The sequence below is a fragment of the Amblyomma mixtum genome, chromosome 3 (genome assembly GCF_055824585.1).
Source record: "Amblyomma mixtum isolate Tamu chromosome 3, ASM5582458v1, whole genome shotgun sequence".
Classification (NCBI taxonomy): Eukaryota; Metazoa; Arthropoda; class Arachnida; order Ixodida; family Ixodidae; genus Amblyomma; species Amblyomma mixtum.
Genome location: NC_143014.1, coordinates 199,307,851 through 199,327,314, shown reverse-complemented (window position 1 = coordinate 199,327,314; position 19,464 = coordinate 199,307,851). Strand labels below are relative to the sequence as shown.

At 45.6% G+C, this 19,464-nt stretch overlaps 2 protein-coding genes across 7 annotated transcripts in view; one reads left to right on the top strand and one right to left on the bottom strand.

Moving 5' to 3' along the window:
• The window catches only part of LOC149353263 (O-acyltransferase like protein-like), a 52,788-nt gene extending 52,242 nt beyond the window's left edge, over positions 1-546 (top strand). The window contains exon 15 of the mRNA XM_089577304.1: positions 72-546. Coding sequence (XP_089433430.1) covers positions 72-515 — 444 coding nt within the window. The 3' untranslated portion in view covers positions 516-546. The remainder of the gene's footprint in view (positions 1-71) is intronic.
• A 5,167-nt stretch (positions 547-5,713) lies between these two features.
• Positions 5,714-19,464, bottom strand: part of Ddr (discoidin domain-containing receptor 2) — a 608,941-nt gene continuing 595,190 nt past the window's right edge. For 4 of the 6 annotated variants that reach the window (XM_089582433.1, XM_089582432.1, XM_089582435.1 and 1 more), the window contains 7 exons: positions 19,027-19,271; positions 17,017-17,170; positions 15,468-15,631; positions 13,967-14,119; positions 13,027-13,355; positions 10,727-10,961; positions 5,714-9,721 (listed from right to left, as the gene is read on the bottom strand). In XM_089582433.1, coding sequence (XP_089438559.1) covers positions 9,422-9,721; positions 10,727-10,961; positions 13,027-13,355; positions 13,967-14,119; positions 15,468-15,631; positions 17,017-17,170; positions 19,027-19,271 — 1,580 coding nt within the window. In that variant the 3' untranslated portion in view covers positions 5,714-9,421. The remainder of the gene's footprint in view (positions 9,722-10,726; positions 10,962-13,026; positions 13,356-13,966; positions 14,120-15,467; positions 15,632-17,016; positions 17,171-19,026; positions 19,272-19,464) is intronic. The other 2 variants (XM_089582436.1, XM_089582437.1) reach the window with 2 other exon arrangements.

The following is a 19,464-nucleotide window of genomic DNA, read 5'->3' as shown; positions in this document are numbered from 1 at the left end:
GGATGTCGTGAAAATTAGCGATAATTTAATTAATCACCTTTCGCTCCAACCTACCCACCTTCCTCTTGCAGATGCATCTTTTCTTCGGCCACTACGCTGTGACCTTAGTGTTGTCCTTCTTCGTGCACCTGGGCGTCGAGGAGCCGTTCGCGCAGCTGGGCGAGCTAATGGGCTCGTGCGAGGTCTCGTGTCCGCCCAGGCTGAAGCAGCTCACGCAGAACCTGTATGCGGGCGTGGCCACCCAGCTTCGCCGCCGAGAGCAGCAGCAGCAACCGCCGCAGCAGCCTGACTCTTGCCGGAAGGAGATATCCGATGCAAAGAAGGCACAGAACCAACAGCAACCGCAGCAGGAGGACAATAATCACACCGAGATCACCATCGATGTGGACGGCGGTGGCCGTCATCTGGAAAACGGCACTGAAGTGGCCGTCATCAAGGAGAACGGCAGGGACATGTCGCACGGCGTCAGGGACGGGCACAGGGATTCCGCTGCTAACCCAGAGGCGTCCGTGTGAGGCGGGCGCTCTCACGTTGCCTATTGGAGAAGTTGAACGGTCGTTGTCATTTTTTTTTTTTGTACTCTCTCTATCCGTTTCTGGCGGACAACGCGCATGTGTGGCTCTAGCGAACGTGATTGGTGTCGCTGCCAATGGCTTAGAAAAGCCGTTTCGCTGGCCAAGGTTCAACCGAACGCCCTTCAGATCTGAGACTCTGCTCGAAATCTTGCATGTTGCAGGGCGTCATGCAACGGTTTTTCAGCCTTTAGGCCGACTTCACGCGGCTTTCTGTCCGGCCTAAGAGATTCCGATGGGTGGCTAAATTGCGGCCACGTTAAGAACGACTTTATGAAAAAAAAAAAAAAAAGACCCGAGGTAGCAAAAGAAATCTGGAATATAAGTTTCAGTTCTCGTCTTTTAGGATGATTGAGTTTCGTGAGCGTCAGAGTAGAGTACCCTTAGAAAATTGTTGCCGTCTTCAGTGAGATTTACAATGCGCCTTGCAGCGTATTTTTTTTTTTTGTCTCAGTCATGTTTATTAACCTCATCTGCTGAGGAACATAAGCACTGCCGCACGTGGTATCGGGCCGGCCATGTTCACTGCTTGCGACAAGTGAGATAAGCGGAATGTGTGTTTCAACCGGCTTCGACATGCGTTGAGAAAAATAGGATACACACACGGTTTTCACCAACACCACACGGAGGGCGGCGCAGCAATATATAACTTTTTTTTTGCTTCCATGTGTGAAGCAATGCAGTTATTCGAGCGAGACAATATTGTGTTTTCACGTTAACATCAAACCTAAGTATCTGTCGTATTGACAGTTCTCACTATACTACATCAAATGCGGACATAAATGCAAGGTATGAGGTGGGAAGGTTATGCTTTTAGGTATCTTACGTGGTTGGCAATCTCTTTTATTTCTTCCTTTTGTTCTATCAAGGGTTTTTCTATGTACGCCCTGACACGTCTCGTGCTTTACCACAGAGTTTCGTTCAGAATATCACTGTCGGCGTTGCTCGTTGAACACGTCGTTTGCATTTCCCAATGTAGCTAGTAGATAGCGTTACTCCATTGTCTGGTGGCCGCACGGTAACGTAGATGGCACACAGTTTTGAAAGTTTTAGAGTGTGTTTGGACTGATTACACAGCAGATATTTAAGGGATGCTTAGCTGTACTCGGCTTGTTTTTACTTTTCATGACCAGTGAAAGAAACTTGTGATATGTCTTAGTTCAAAAAAAGTTATGTGATTTACTCGGATATGCCATCGTCTCAATGTCTTTAATGCTGCTTCTAAAGACCGTTTCCAGAGCATATCTCGCACAACTTACATGATTTACTTTCCACTTTCATTTCCACTGTCAGCACTTGACAACGCCTCAGCAAACGGGAGCTAATTTTCTATGAATGTCGGTGGCTTGGTCTATTGGTACAAGTTATGATGCACGTCTTTCGCTCCCCCTCCCCTCTCCCTATGCAAAGCTTTTTTTTTTCACTATATTTTTCACCGGCACACAGCATGCTTGATGCGACGGTCCTTTGCAGTGTCGTTCGTATACTCTTTCTCGAGCGAAAAAAGAAAAAGCACCCCAATAATGAGCAGCTGATCATCTTATCATCTTCAAGTAACTTCTTTTGTGTTCAGCGCGCGTGCACCTTGGGCAGTCCGAGCCTCATTCCAGAATCGGCCTTTGCAAACAGTACACAAATCTTTAGAATAAGCTGGCTGTCTCGATGGCAATACCCGCGAGTGGTTCGAATGCAGCTCGTCTAAAAGCGCCGTCATTTCCACTTACACGTGATGAGCATCTGCTCTGTCATATGCAGCAATTGCACCTCAGCATGAAGCGCCGTTACTGAAAGGAATGTTGAGGCTAGTAACACTGTAAATCGAATTATTCTTAAAACAAGAAAATTGATAATGTGTCGCAAGTTTACACCCTACCGAATAATTATTTCTTCTGTCAGGTAAAGAGAAACCGGGGAATAGCGTTTTCTTTTATTTTTTTCTTAAGCAGGCTTTTTTTCGATTTACATTTTTTTCCTGTTCATAACACTTCCGAATATTTTTTTTTCTTTTCCTTTTTTCTTCCCGATTTTTGCCACAGCTGTCGTGGCGCTCTGCGACCTGAAATTTAGGGGACACCTTCGTCATTTGCCTTATTTCAAGACATGTGGCCAAGCGCTTAATACAGGTATTACTAGGGAATGTCGTATTTGTTTTTTCATATCTGTCTGCCTTCTGGGCACTTTTTTTCTACACTGACACCTAAGCCGTCCACTTTATCGAAGCTAATGACTGCGACCATGTCGAAAACCATTGATGGTTTTGGCGTCAGAGTTGTATGATAGTGTACATAGCTCTCTATGCAAGCATATATTCATCATTTCTGAAGCGTTGTGTAAATAAAGTCTTTGTCTGGAGTACTTTGTTCCTCATGGTTCCTTGTTTTCTATATCCGGAAGGGAATGTGCATGATACAAATGCTGAACATGCTGCAGCCAGTTGTCACCATCAAAAGATATTACGAAATTTGGCACACACATAGTGCGCGAAACCTGTGCTCGAAGCAGGTGAAGTTCGCACCAGAGACAAATAATTTTTAGACTCATAAATTTACCTTGGCTAAGAAAACAACGATATACCGCCCAGATCGTCGCAAAGTTTACTTCGCTACAAAGAGTAGTTTTACAAAATAATAAAACACTATCGGCATATGAGTTAATGCCAGCGTTATTAATGCGGTATCGTTATAGAAATCCCATGACGGAAAAAAAACACGGCTTTGTTAGTAGTAAAATTCGATGATTGGTATAGGCAGTGGTGATGTCACCGGTAAGCGTGGCATGGCCGAGCGCTCATTGGCCGACGGGGTGTGTGACGTCATGAGACCATGTGACATGACAGAGTTTGTAGGCGCGCTGTAAAAATACGCCATGCTTAGTGATTAACTTCACTGACTGGTGGAGATAGTGAGGCATCATAGGGCCACATGACGTGGCCGAGCGCTGACTGGTCGACGGGGCGCGTGACGTTATAAGACCACGTGACAGAGCTTAGTTGTCAGGTGCGACGGCAAGTGAATATGGCCGAGCGCTGATTGGTCGCCGAGATGTGTGACGTCATGCGACCCCATGACAAGACCGAGCGCAGTGGTGGGTTTGGTGGCTGCGCTTGGTTGTGTTCACATGCGTCTGGACAGCTCCGCTCAGGTTGGAATGGAGCCAGAATCAATGCCACGTGTCTCTACTGTAGTAGAAAATCCTTGCAAGCGGATAGGGCGACCACGGAAGTATGTCGCTGAAGATTCAGATCGGCGGCTGCAGAGACTTAGCGTATGCGGCGAGCATCAACGACGGAGGAGGAGCAGGCCGAGCGGACTCCAGGCTTTATTACTATCCCATTCTCAGCATGTAATATAAGTGTCCCTTAAAATATATTTTAATCAGCATATGTCCTATATGGTGCAATAAATTTATTTCTGGCATTGCTTTCTCCCAGATGTGATAAAACCCTGCCATTTACGGCATGAAACCAGCCTGATAAGCCAGAGTTTATGCAATTCTGCTTTCGTACGTTTATAAAATTTGGGGGAAATTCTGTCATTTTTTGCTATCGTTATCGCGACGGTTCGTTCGCTACGCACGATAGCGAACACTACCTAAAGATAACGCTTAGTTAATGCTTCTTTTTTTAGGATGGCGTACGTGTTGTCACTCTGTTCTTTTATTTTTCCAAGGGCTATTCGATTATGCAGATATGCCGCTGCATTGTACATCGATTACTTTCCTTCGATTTTAATCATCCGCCGATCTGTTGCGTTTTTATCGTCCTCCACATTGACAGGTAGATCGTAGTAATCGCGGAGTTACTCGACAGCACGAGAACAGGACTAAAAATGCAATAGAATCAGAAGTAAACAATAGTACTACTCTGGCTTTCATCTTTAAAGTCATTAGTCGCTTGGGCCCAGAACGTTAGCCCTAGTCCTCAGCTTGAGCTTACAATTCTGACGTGCCACAAAAGCATGGCGCGCATATGAATTCTGCGGATGCCAATCACTTGTACACAGTTTTAATTTGCTGAATAGCATACAAGGATGCTAAAGCTTCCACATAAGCGAAATGTCGGCGACGCTGGCCATGTCTTCACTACGTATTCAAGAAAATAAGCTAAGCAGCAAGCAAGTGCTAAATTCAGCCTATTTTACTCTCACCCCACGAAATTACTAATTCCTGGGGCCCGTAGCCTTTGTATGGGATTTAGGGCCTGCACAAACTATCGCTATCGGCGGTCTCGCACGAAGCAAGCATATTTCCAGCGCGAAGCCAGCAAAAGTGCCCCCCACTATTCACGCGATTACACAACTCTACCGCGCAATGCTTGGCCGGCAATAGGCACAGGTTGATAAACATTTGCTTCAGAAGTGGAGAAACTGGAAAGTGTTTTGTTGAGCACCAATGCCCTTTTAATAATCGATAGCCAAGAGCACACGATGCTCAAAATCGTCGCACAATGAATTTTTTTTTTCGCTGCTAGTTTCCTCACATGGCTGTTCTTTTATCCCTGGAAAACGGCGTAAAATTTTGACCATTTCTCTTGAAAGCCTATGGTTTAAATTTCACCTTCCGTACGTGGGAACACGTGGGCCATGGGCGCAATCCGTCAATAAAATTTCTTACACTGGTTTCAGAATTTTGACACCGCAAGCTGTTATTCGCGGAAAACAAGCTCGCCTCATTTAAAGCAGCGCGGTAGCTCCCTTGGCAGCACACCAGGATCGCTAGTTGGTAAATGTCGTAGAAAGCTTGTTGCGGACTGGAGCCGACACCGTGGAGAGAATAGTGTCGCTTCAGCATTGCATAGTTCCAATTGCTGACCCCTAACATTTATCCAGCTCCATTCAAGAAATATTTTTGATCTGCCTAAGAGAACCAGAAAAATGATCCCAAATGCACACTGCATTGCGACCTTTCATGCACCTACCTCCGCATCATTTAGGCTCGGGCGCGCGACTTACCTTGAATTTGTCTTCGGTCTCAGACTTCGCCCGCCACTCATGAATAGCAGGTTAGTGGCACATTTCCCGCCATACTCTAATTTCGCTTCGCTTAATCTTGCTTATGGGTCTGCGGTAAACACCGATCATCATCATACAGGTCACTGCACTGAGTAAAATGCGAGAAACAAAAGAAAAATAAAGCCAACAGGAGAAGGTGCGAGGCTCTGTGCTGTAGGGCTTCTTTTTTATTTAATCCGTGTGCTTTATTGGCAGTAGATTGTCCGTTATTTTCCTAGGAGCTTGCGACGAGAAGTGTGCACAAACGGTGACCAGGGGGAACCAAGGTGCAGTACAGCAGGGCGCCGGCAGTCCTGCGCCTTTGCCTTCACACTCACATACACAGCACATGCACACTTGCGCGCACACACTCCCGTATAGCACATCCACGCACGCACTTTTGGAAACGGGTGCCGTTTCTTCTTAGGCGAGATGAAACGGAAAAACACATGGGCACAGAGGCAGAGAAAAAGGAGCTAGTGATGAGACAGCAGCATTCTTACTCTCTGTAGAGAGGCTTACACAATATGGTCGCCAGCCTGAAGCATGCAAAACTGGCGCAATAATTAAAGAAAAAACAATACTGAGCCGCATTTCTCAATGTTACCAACTGGTGCGCTCCTCCCAGGGACACTCCTTTCATCTACATTAAACTTCATTTAAATTGAGAAACCTAATATTCGTGGCCCATTATCCTTGTGCAATCAGAGTAAGACCTAGAGACATCCTCAACAAAATGCACACACTGAGGGCACTCTTTGGGAGTTTCTGCTATTGGTCATACAAGCAACGTTGATGTTACACGACAATGACTGCAACATGCACGAAGACAGGACAGAGCAAAATAAATTTTGCAGGCTTCAGTTTTCTTTACAAAGTGAAAAATCAATGAGAAAGGAATGCAGCATCCACTACAAGTTACGTCAGATTGATGAAACAGAAACTATGAGCATAATAAGGTGCATTCATAGAAATGACAGCACCGTGGGCAGGAAGTTTCAATTGAAAGAGAAGCTTCACTGGTTCATAAGAGAGAGAATGCAGCCATATTAGGCATATGAGTGCCATCTCAACAGTGATCATGCAAAAGTTATGCCATACCATAGAACCCAGCCTAATCAGTCAGTGATGCAGAACAAGATGTTGCAAGGCTTTAAACCCAAGGAAAAATGCTTTCAGTGTAATGCGTTTACCAGCAGAACCACTTTTCTTTGTCACATTAGAATTGACCACTAAAGCACCAAAAGGTCTTGAAAAGTTTTGAACAGAACTTTTTGATCAGCTGTAGAGTTCATGCTGCAAGCTGCAAGCATGCTTATGAGGCATTCAGCATGAACTGCATTTCAATTTCACTCTAACAGGTCTCCTGATTTGCTAGCAAACAGACTCCACACAGGTGCTCGCTCAGTTTGGGCTGTGGGATATAAGATGTGAGGTTGGGGAGGAGACTTTTGCCAGCTGTTTCACAATGCTTGCATATGTGCATAATTTCAAAAGCAAACAAAATAATATGCAAATTTCTAAATGTCAGCAATAAATGTTGTGGCTCTAAGCTATGCATTCTTGTTGACCAGTGATTTCATGATATGGCACAATGTACAAAAGGTCGACCGAGGAAAAAATTTTAGTGGTGATGCCTCCCCATCTACTGCAGTAACGGTTCCCAGTTACCTACAGCCATCTCAGTTGCGTTAACAATGCCATAAAATACATGTGGCTGAAGCAACTATGCTTAAATTTATTGTTCATTCGAGCCTTTCCAATACTGGCCTAAATTTCATGAAGGAATATTTTATCACAGTGCACTTAATGTTTTTCTGTTCTTTTCAGTGCTGTATAGCCCAACAATGTACCAGCAAAGAGTGTTAGCACAAAACACAAAAAAACCAAGAATTGAAAGATGCTTTTACGCACTTAGGTCATTAGGAACTTCGAATCACTACCTCCTGCCCAACCTCTCAAGTGATGTGGTCCCTGACACTTTTGCTCAGCCAGTGCAAGTAGATTATCACGAGGCTATTAAGTAAAAAATATACTAAAAGGCGGAATGACCACTGCCTGCAGCACTATGGTGATAGCCACATAATCCAGAATATAGAAAAAAATTGCAGGCCTGCACTATTTTGCCTTCAATACAATTGTCCATTGCCTCATCCGTTCATCAAGCGTACAGTGCTATTATCATTTTTAATCCTCAATTTTAGAATGAAGCACTGCTTTTACACTGTCAGTAATGGGACATGGTTGTTCTGATTTGAAGCACTTTTTTTACAAATGTCTTGCAGATTATTTTGAATTATCAGTTTCATAGTTGCATTAGCTCTGCTTGAGAATATTGACAATGCAAATATTACTTTCTCAGCGTGGCGCCCAAAGTTGGAGCAATGTAATAAATGACAACCATAGCTTGTATTGCTTTCATGCACACTACTTTACCTGAACTTTTATTTTCTTTTTCCAGGTGGCACTAGAAACCCTCTTTCAGAAAAATTCATGCTTCTCTGGGCTAAGCTGCTGAAATTTTAGGATTTGAGGTTACTTCTCCGTATTCAATATAACCTCAGACTTCCACAATCACGTATATAAATAAGGGCAGCTTTGCCAAGTCTGAAATATTGCCATAGTCTTGAGGAAATTCTGTACAGGGGTTGAGCATGTTATCACATGGAAGATGAAAAAAAAAGCTGCAAGTGTGACCTACAGAACTGTCCAGAGCAAGCCAATTTTATGACAATGAGTAGCTCAACCCTTACCATGCTTCTACATAGACATAGGTACAAGAGAACAACAAGACAAGTAGATTACTGGATAAAGATATTTTCAATTTAGTACTGTTTGTGTCTTGATGAAATGTATGTAAAGCATTCCATCAAGAAGCATTCCAAGCTAGACATGTATGGCATTGCATACACTTCCATTGCAGAAAAAAATAAGGAACAAGTTCTCGCGACACTAGTTGCATTTGACATAGTGTACCAGTAACACAAAAGCATGGTGTGCCTATAAGTACGTGTACATCAAAATCCACTAAAATATTACAGCCTGTGCAGTGTATTTATATGACGCATTGCGTCCTCTTCTGGAGTGCTTCACATAGGCGTTATTATACTTTGGTTGGTCGTATGTACAAAGGAAGGTAGCAGTCCACGTGCCCAGTCGAGCGCGGAGGGGGAAAGTCTCATGGCACAAATGGAAAAGCGGCGAGGGGCATCGCATTAGCAGACTGCCACCAAGTCGCTAAGGTTCAGCGCAGGCACAGCGCTCGATTTCAACATGGTGAGGTGTTTCTTTTTTGTTTTCTTTTCCTAGCTCACATCCGGAAGCTCAACCAAAGCAGCTCAGCATTTCGCACTTGCCTCTCTTCCGCACACAATGCATTTCATTATGACACAGCCCAGTGGTATGCAAGGGGAGGAACACGCAGCCGTAAAGCTGGAACAGGCGGCAGAACACGCTCTGCGGGCACTCAAGTTTGCCTGCATTTCGCTCCTACACAACAGGAGTCCACAAACATGGCCGCCTCTTTCCAGCGCACATTTTGAAGGTCCAAAAAGCGCGGGCGACAAGATCTTCCATGCTGACGGTAGTTCATGCACAGAGCCTGCTTTGCACTTTCTGTTGTTGCATTTGTGCGGGGCTGATTCACCTGCCGCTTTTGTGACTGAGAGCACAGTGGTGACGTCACAACATCACGATGACAATGATGCTCACATGCTCAAGACGCGATGTTCTCAGGGCGGTCAAAGACATTTGGGTCACAGGGGAAGGGTTCTTGGGATAATAAAGGGCCCACTTGCGCTGTCACGTGACGACGGTGCCAGCGGCGCGCGACGGGGCGAGGCCAGGTGAGCGAGGGGCTGCTCACGACTCTGGAGTGTATCCAAGGTTCTTCCTCTGGAGGAACAGATGGATCTCCCTAAAGTTTGGCCTCTCCGAGTCGTTGCGCTGCCAGCACTCGCGCATCAGGTCGTAGATTTCGCGCGGGCAGTTTGGTGGCTGAGGCAGGTGCGTCTGCAGGCCGTCGTTGTGATAGAAGTGGCTCACGTTCTCGATGACCTGCTCATCGCTTAGTGATGCGAATGGCTGCTGGCGTGCGAAGGTCAAAATCTCCCAGAGGGTCACAGCGAATGCCCAAACATCACTTTTGGTTGTGAAGGTGCCCTGCGAATGAACCATAACGATACACAAAAAAGTCAGGTGCATGTGTCAAGGGGCAGTGGCTCATAAAACTTGGCCATATTATAACCCTTAGCAGTTTAAAACTTGTATGCTTACGAATTTTATACCATGAATGACCATTTCAATCGCCACTGAACTTGTAACTGGCTATGTGGTCACGGGCGCATGAGCAAGAAAAAGTTTTTACATGAATGAGCTCACACTAAATCAGGTCCAAGCCTAGAAGTGGTGAGCATGTGCATGCATGTGTGAGTGTTCCTTCTTCTCTCATCCTGCATTAGTCTTTCCACTGATTCCTTCTGTCTGCAGGCTATGAACCAATTGGCCCAGCAATTTCTATTATTTTACTACATAATAGTAGAAATTAATAATTCATAGACACCTTTTGCCTGGAAACTATCACCTGGTCTTTCTCCTGGAATATTGCAATGCTGAGGCACTCATGCAGAAAATTAATCTTTTCTGTTTTCTTGAAGTACGATTACTGAAGGTGAAGAGAGCAGAACACATAACGCACTACAAGCACTCATTTATGTGTTCTTAGACGTAGGCTCACATTTAAGGACCATGCTCTTTAAACACTTGAAACGTGCCAGGCAGGGTAACACTGCTCTCACTCTGCCGTGGCAATTCAGCCCAAACAAGTTCGCACTGGTTGCTTGAAATTGTTGTCTAATATACACCTCCACTGTGACAAAGCAAGGTGATGCAACAAGCATCAATCAGCAATAAAACTGTTGAGTCATAGGCGACTACTGAGCTGTGAACTAACAAGTTACGCATGTCTTTGGGACAAGCATCGTATCTGTGACAAATCTTCTGGCAAGTGTTGTTTTCCTTACACAGAGCACCAAACATGCGCACTCTGTACAAGACTGACACTCCATGAAGACAATGTGATCAAAACATATCAACTCAACCAGAACCAGAATCTTTCAAGTTCTGACGTTCCGACCTTGTTTTACTGTGATGAACACAAGTACGCACCATGAGTACGCTTTCCCAGGCCATCCATCGGATGGGCAGCATAGCACGTCCTTCGATCCGGTAGTAGTCGCAGGCATACAGCTGTCGGCTCATGCCGAAGTCAGCTATCTTGATGGTGAACGAGCTGCCAACAAGGCAGTTGCGTGTCGCCAGATCCCGATGCACAAAGTTGAGGGACTCCAGGTACTTCATTCCCGATGCTATCTGTGTTGCCATGTAGATTAGGCTTCCATAGCTGTCAAAACGAAACATGCAAAGAAGCCTAATGAGCCAAATCAAGTCAACTATTTTTATTTCCAATTTGCTCTTGAGGTTTCCCACATGAAAGAGCTGTTTTGAGGCAGCTTGAAAAGCATCTGGGGGCCGATACAAGTACATTGGGAGCAGCACTGTTGCTTTACTAAAAGTTTAAAATGTTTCTAGGCACATAAAGGACCAAAAAACTGTTCAAGTACCACTGATTTAAAGACAAAGATGATTAACACCTAATGCTTTCAATACAATTGTGCTCTTTACTATGCCAACTCATTAAGTTCACACAAAATTAGATTACTGGCTCCTGTTATTTTGCTCCATACATCACCATACTGATTTTCAAAAATGAAAGCAGTTGACCATAAGCAATCACTTTAACACAGGCATGGGAAGATCTAGCGAACCTTGCTCAGAGTAAACATCGACTACACTAGACAAATATTGCCACAAGCGGTGGAGACAACTAGAATGACAGGGTAACGATGGCTGAAAGCAAACTCTTTATTCGGGTGAACATGTGATCAAAAGAGAAGCAGAGAAACTCGGCGGCAGTGATACTGAGAAGGGCACTTGTCTGACATCGGAGCCTGAATGTCCTAGCCTGCACGCCATGTTCTATTTAGATCTAACTCATAACAATAAAGATAACCATGTCTATCTTTAGGAACAGTCTCGAACATGGCAGTATCACCTGCGTGTGACTGTGATCCATTCCGAATGATGTAATAGCGTCTAGTTAGCAAGCATACGCAAGATAACTCACCTGGCATGGTGAACGAAAAATGATAAGGCCGTGCGCCAGTGACGATAAATAAAGAACATTAAACAGACCTAAAGAACGCAATAAAAACATTCCCCTACTCCTTCCTTTGCCTCAGAGACCATTGGCTTCTTTTTAAAGACATACCTTAACTAGCCCCTCAACTCCCCTATTTATGCCTGCTGATAGCATAGCAAGGGACTCTGTTCTGGCAGTCTTGATGCCAAAGGCAGCATAAAAGGGTTCTCCCAGAGTTGCTACTGCCTGCATTCGATCATGTTCAACATGAGACTTGCAGTATAACAGGATGTCTCACATCCACAGCTATAGTTGGCTGCGATGCCAGTGAACACTCTCAAGGTTAGCCTGCACTTTAAATATTTTCAGAAGTAGAAGGCTAGACAGCCTCCGCCATAGCTTAGCTGGCCAAGCACCGTAAGCGGCATGCGAAGGTCATGGGTTTACAACCCACCGGAGGCATCTGGTTGTCTTTTCTTCTACTTCTACATTCTCTCTCACCAAAAGAATTCCCCAATTAATTTCTCTCTTTAATGAAAGCCAGAATAGGAATAGTATAGAAAGTAACATTCTGCTATGTCCACCTTGACCTCCAAGACTGTTGGCTTCTTTCTAAAAGCACCTCTTAATGAGCCCCTCAACCCTCCTATTCATGCCTATTTCAAATAAAAAGAAACATAATAAAGCATCGTGGAAGCACACTTTTGGGCAGCCGCATTAGCTTCTGCTTACAAAAGTCAGCCAGAAATTCTACTCTTTTTTTTACATTACTCAATGCATCTTTATTCCTTGAAAAAAGCAGATCTCTGTATATATTCAGGGAAAGTGCCTCACACAGGCCTTGAAGTCCACGTTTTCCGAAGACGTCCCGAAGTGACTGAATACTGAGAACAGTTGTGCTGTTGTGATGTACTGGAAGTATGAGTGGCTTAATGTGTTCAAGTGTGACAAGTTTTTAGATGATTGCAGATAACTGGCCTGAAGTTGCACCTTGCAAAAATATTTCTGCATCATATGTGGACATACCGTTCCTATAAACAGCACAAAAATCATTCACAAGCAGATGGCATGACAATTCACTGCAGGGAGATGCTTGCCAAAATTGGCTGGAGCTGAGGCTGCAAAAAGCGGTAACTTGTATTTTCTACCAACATTTTTTCCGAGCGTTATGATCAGCGTCAAACATAATAGCAACTGTGCTTTTTATTATTCTCTCTACGCAGCCCCATCATGGCACTGTGGGCGGCACAGGGTGAGGCCGGCGTACCTGAGGACGTTGTTGGCGATCGGTGGCGCGAAGGTATCAGGCAGATGGTGCTGCAGGAACTGGTGAAGGTCTCCGTTCTCCATATACTCGACCACCATGGTGAGCGGCTCATCCCGCGTGCACACGCCCAACACGTGCACAATGTTGGGGTCGCGAAGCCTAGAAAGTATCTTCACCTCCTTGAGGAAGTCGGCCCGAGCGTGCTCTGTGGCATTCTTGCGCAGAGTCTTGACTGCGACAAGCGTCTTAGTGCCAAAGCTGACTGGCACATCCACAAGTTCGGGAATGCCCTCAGCCTCGCACAAGTGCACCTGCAAGCATGCACCCACCTTTCTGAGTTATTCAAGCAGCCACTCAGTGCGAACGCCATGTCAACCGCTAGCATGCAGCGATCTTTCAGTAACCGTTGAAGAACACAAGCGATGCTCACGCGTAAGATGCATGACAAGAGCGCCGACAAGGCCGATTTGCGCAGGTATGAACATCGCGAACAAACTAAAAGAAAGCGCCGCAAACTTGAGGGCTTTGACAAACATTCATTGCTATTTTTCTGAGGAGTCTAACGAAAGGTTCCGCTCATCACATAAGCCACTGCACTAGATAAGGCGCAATCAGTCCTTTAAAATAAATTTCATTGACACGTTTCTATAAAAATTTTCCCGGGGAAAAGATCGTGAGGCTGCCCCTCAGGAAAGCCGAAGCTTGAACTTGAAACTGTGTTGGAATTTTATTTTTATGTCCACAGTCAATAGGAACCACGTACACTGAATACGAGCTCGCAACTCAGGCATGTAGGATGAGCTATGCGAGTCTTTGCACACTACGCTAACCTCCTCCATCATGCTATATAGTGCTCTCGGAAAAAATTCAGCGTCCCAGTTTAGCCAGGTGCTCATATAAAATTAAACAATGAAGGGAGCCCATCGGACTTGCAACCCACCTCTCCAAACTGTCCCTCGCCAAGCTTCTCGATGAAGCGAATTCTGTGTCGGGGCACTTCCCGCACGGGTGGTAGCGTTGAGCCTCCAGAATTCTCGTCGGCAGATGACAGATCCAGCGTCGGTACGGAGTACACAGTGTTTCCGCTCACACCCTGGAATTAAAAAGTGCCATTTTAACTCTACAAAATAGAAAAAGCCCGAAATAAGCCTTCAGGCAAGCTTTTGCTCCAGAAGTATGTTCCACGCTAAAGCGTACTTGATAAGCTCGCGCGTGGATTACTAGCCTATAAGGGCGCCAATAAATACATGCGCAGCCAGTTTGTGGTTGCAACTTTCACACTGAGATCAGGGGCATTCTAAATAATATTGCTCTGAGTACACTGAGGCAAGCAATCTGTGTCTAACTAGTTGTTTATATATTCTGTCACAATTAAGCATCCCTTTTCTTTCTCGTCTTGTTCATTTTTGTTAAAGCTAGAAGGCTGATATTCTATTGCAAGTGTGCCTCATTCACAGGGCAACAGATTAATATCGATTGGCACGGTCGTCTCATTGAGATGACATCCATCCTCCTTCCAATCCTCAAGTTGCTTTCCTAAAAGGCTTTCATTCTTCTCACGTTCTTTCCTTCTCCGTGGCCACACTTTTGATTGTTTTGTTTTTTTCTCAATGCCTAACTAAACGAATCCAATCAGCAATCTTCCTCCCTCCACGTTATTAAGTGCCCCTGTAAAGCGTGCACCACCGCATGCAACGCACTCATGTGGAAAAGCCATAAGCATAAACACCACCGGTCGAACGTTGAAATGCGACTTGAATAGATGTAGCTGCTGCGACATCCCTGGCTCGCAACATCTGCACGCTACTGTATCTGAACGCTTAAGGCGGTTTTGCCGCAACCACGGCCGGTCGCACGCATTACACATGTACCTTGGCACGCCACCCATTTATTGCCTCCTGAACCAGTGGTCTGCCGCCACCCCTCAAACTAGGATGGCGCACGTCATGACCTTGTCGCATGCTTAAGTTACCGTTTGGCATCATTCCCGATGCCCTTTGCGCTGCTCGCTCTACTTCAGAGAAATTTGAAATAACTTATAGGGGTATTTTCATGCATTACGCAATGAGTGTCATGACTGCATAAATTTTGGCCAAACTTATGAAGAAAACCACAAAATTTTGCACAGCACACGCGCGGATCTCTAAGCAATGGTCCAAACAATTATTTAAACAGCCATGGCCACTTGGCACAACCCGTTAGAACAACTCCAGAGTTCAGGTGAAGCTGTTGTACACAAGTAACAGTAAATCTGTATTTTACTTCATGCGTGCCTTTCATTGCATAGGTTCGATAAGAGGGCACCGAAGTTGGCTTTTGCACTTCATACTTGCTCGTGAATAAAAGCTCAACATTATCTATAAATTCATATGCATGTGCCTAACTGGACTGCTGTCTGGAACAAGTCATTGACAATGATGACGTCCGACGTAAATGCGTACTTGTATGTTTGGCAAGCTGACGACGACGTCCGTGGCGGCGTAATACTGTTCGGCCGCTGGCGGCGGTGGTGGTTTCGACTGGGGAAACGGCGACGACTTGTGCGAACTCAGAACTGGGCTTTTGTTCATGTCAGGGACGGCGTACTCGCGGGACGTCGTTGACTCTGAAAGAAAGCAGATTGCATCCGCGATGACGCTTCTGATGGCAGAATGCGGAGGAGGTTGGTGGTATTCATGAAGTACGCAGGCTAAAGATTGGTTGGGCTAGTACCAATACCGCTACATAACGTAGTTCATATACTCCTCTGTTTTTGTCACAGCTGACTATTAGGCATGCAAAGTTGTTTGTACTGCTGAAAAGGTTTTGCACTAACAGCAGAATAATAATACCATGAGCTCACGAATGACCTTAGCCTTTAAGATAAAGATGGAGGCGAACGCTTCCTTGTTGCAGTAAGCAGAATGCAGTAATAGATGACTGTCAACTGGTGAAAATTAAAAAAAAAAACTCTGGTGTGCATTTTATCTCTTGTCGTAACTTTCATCATGGCTGTACTTTTCATTTTTAGTAATATGCCACATAAAGGTAACACACAATGCTAGTCACCGCTTCCAGCTAATAAAAGAAAAACGCTCTCAGCAAAATGGTTTTTTTTATCTTTGTTTTTTTCTTACCATAAAGTCACCTAGTAATCAGAACACACTGTACTCAACTTTATAGGTGTGCATTTTGTCCCTTCTTTGATGCAAGCAAGAACACCGCGAACAATGATGGCACAATCGCCAAGGAAGTGGATTTGATGCACAGGTATTTCTGACTCATTGAGAGAAATGTGTTTCAAACGCTGCCACACAAAATACTCCAGACTTTCGTTCCCCACCATGCCAAAGTGCTCCTACTGCAAGGCCCACATAAGTCGAGGCCGCTGAGGTCACATGACCACATCGAGCGCGTTGTCAAAGAGCGTTCACACCTTAGCCTAGTTGGATAACGCTCTCATAGATGAGGAAGTGAGCGGGAGTGGCTTCTGTTAGTGTGTAATACGACACCAGCTCGAACGCCGTTAGTGAAGCTGTTAACCATGCACGAATTCTCTTTAAAAAAAAAAGAAAACAAATGATGTAAGCAGAAATGGTGCGAGCTCATCCGTCCTTTTACTTAGTGCATCTTATGAAGACGATATAAATATTAACTGAAAACAAGCTTTTCACGGTGATGAAGTACCGTTTATTATCATTTTTTTACTCAATAAAAAACAGGCTTAGCAGCAGGGTACTTGAAGCGCAGCTTAGCTATTTCATGAATGATGGCGCGAAATCACTCTCTAAAAGCCCTCTGGTCTATGCGACAGAAAATAGGCGTTTCTTTTTTTTTAAATGCTTTTCTCTGCATCAATGACGTACGTTTGTTTCAATATGTTACCGAGAACTGCAGTGCTGGGCGAGAAATAACTCTGTTCTTCCATTCCAGGAACAATTCATAAAAGCGAAGTTGCCTTAAAACGCAAACCAGGTAGGCGACATAGTGTATCAGCAGTGAATTTCTCACCATTGCTATAGCTTCCAGGGTAGATGGGCTTAAAATCTTGGGGTTCGTGGTACAGCAGCTTGTCTGGGTCTGGATCTTCAAGGGCAACCTGGCCATAAAGATTCCCATTAGCTTCCCGTGCCACGTACTGGGGTGAATAGGCTAACGCAAGGTCCTGCAAAGACACCCGTAGCATGCATGCACTGGAGTCAGCAAGGCCACTGGCTGAGCACGAAGCAGTAGTCCAGTTTCCTCGCGGGATTCATCGCCATTCTCAAAAACAAACAGCAGGCTAGAATCTTTAACACTGAAGCCTTTGAAAAGGCCTGAGTGGACCTCAGATCAGGAGACACTTAATGCCATACCATCACAAAACCATGGCAGATGCTTCTTGCTCACAAGCAATAAGGGTTTAGAAAACAATGATAGCCAGGGTAATGATGGACTGAATTTTTACATGTCAACGCAATACTGCAGGTTATGATTCACGCCGTCGTTGGGGGCTCGGGATTAATTTAGACCACCGGAGTTTCAATACTATCCCCACACAAAAAAATCAGTACACGGGTGTTTTCGCTTTTCGTTCCCATCCAGATACGACCGCAGTGGCCTGTACTGACACTACGAACTTGTGCTCAGAAGCTGACCGTCGCAGCCACTGAGCGGCATTTTATGCGAAGCATATTAACGTAGGTTTCGGGCCTTCGCGCGACGCCCGGCGGTGGCCACCATTGACCCTGAAGTGGGGTCACGCGACATGACGTCACGCGATGACGTCACACCGGCTGCAGATGGGGCCTCATATCGCGCCGTCGGTCGCCTCCCGGCGGTGGCCACCATTGACCTTGAAGTGAGATCACATGATGTGACGTCACGTGATGACACACTGGCTGCAGATGGGGCCTCATATCGCGCCGTCGGACGAGGCCTCCACGCTTCGGTTCGCGCCGTCGCGCGCGACGCGGCGGCGGCGCCACCATCGCTGCATCACGTGATATGTGACGTCACGCCAGGGATGAAGCGGCGCGCGCCCGCCGTCGCGTCAGTCTGCCCGGAACCGCGCCAGCGTCTTTGCGCCGGGCGTGTATGCGGTCAAGATGCCTCCAAACGCTAAGGACGTTAATAATAGGAATGCAAAACGAAGGCTGCAGCGTGCTACGGAAACTGATGAAGAACGCGAAGAATAAGTGACGTGCAAACCAAGAGTCATGCATTTACGGACCATAAGAGTGTGTTTGTCGGGCTGCAAAGAATAAAGTACGACGATTAACCTAAAACCACGTCTCCGTTACTTAGCCCCATCCACACTGAGGCAGCTGCTTAACATGCTTCGCATCCACTGGGCTTAACCTTGATAAGCCTCCAATTTTTGGGGGGTAACAATGAAAAAATGCCGCTTTGTACAGTGGAGCGAAAAAAAAGTGCTTGCGATTATCGGTGCCTGCAGAACTATACAAAGCAGGGTATACATCATCGCGAGCACCTTATAAGTGGTCCTTAGAAGTGGTATCAGACCATATGAGAATAGTGAAATAAAACTTACTATGAGTTAGCTACCAAAATAAAAAGAAAGCCAGCAGTCTCTTTAAATGGTCCAGTTTTTTTAAATTACTTAAATTATGATAGACTTTCTGAAACCAATGGATTATCTGTGCAAACGCTTATAATTAATTGAATCCACTTCCCTCACTATCGAAATTAGCCGTCTTTAAACCTTATCGAGCAAACTGACGATGTGTGGCACCTCTTTCCTTTTTTTTGCGCTGTTATAAGCCAAAGCACCATCCTGATCTTGCACACATCGCGGTTCTACTCCCTTGTCAATAGAGAACCGGCGTGAACTCTGGCGCACAGTACAACACAACATATTGTTATCACGGCTCCCTTCCTTCACTATATTTTTTTTTTAATTCACAGACCAGCAACCCGAAATCAAGAGGACGCATGCAAGTTGACATGCCAGGCCAACCCTCTTTGTCGTGGTAGCCAGAATAAGAGTACGCAAAGGGAAAGAGGAGCCGCAGCGCCTACCTTCATGTTGATGGTGACGCGGCTGTCCAGTGGCTTGAGGATGGCATGCGGTGTGCTGTGCTTTCGGCGTCGGTTGCGCGCCACGATGACGAATATGACGAGCACTAGGAGCAGGATGACGGCGGCCAGCACGCCTATGACCAGGCCCACGTACTGCTTTGACATGGGGTCTTCGCTCATGGCCGTGCTCACGATAGGGGGCGCCGCGGGCGCCTCTTCCTCCGTGAAGTTGCCCACGGCCGGAACTGCGCGGGAGCGAAGGCGCCTCAGATCGCCGCTAGGTGTGCCCGTGCATGTCCCCACCCTTCTCGCAAGTGAAAGACCGCGCATGTCACAAAAAAAAATTACTTACTAATGCAAGCATGCACTAAGCTGTATATTGTGTCCGTCGTGTAAACGACGACGAAGACTGTGGCCGCGCGCCAGCTTGTGTTCTGC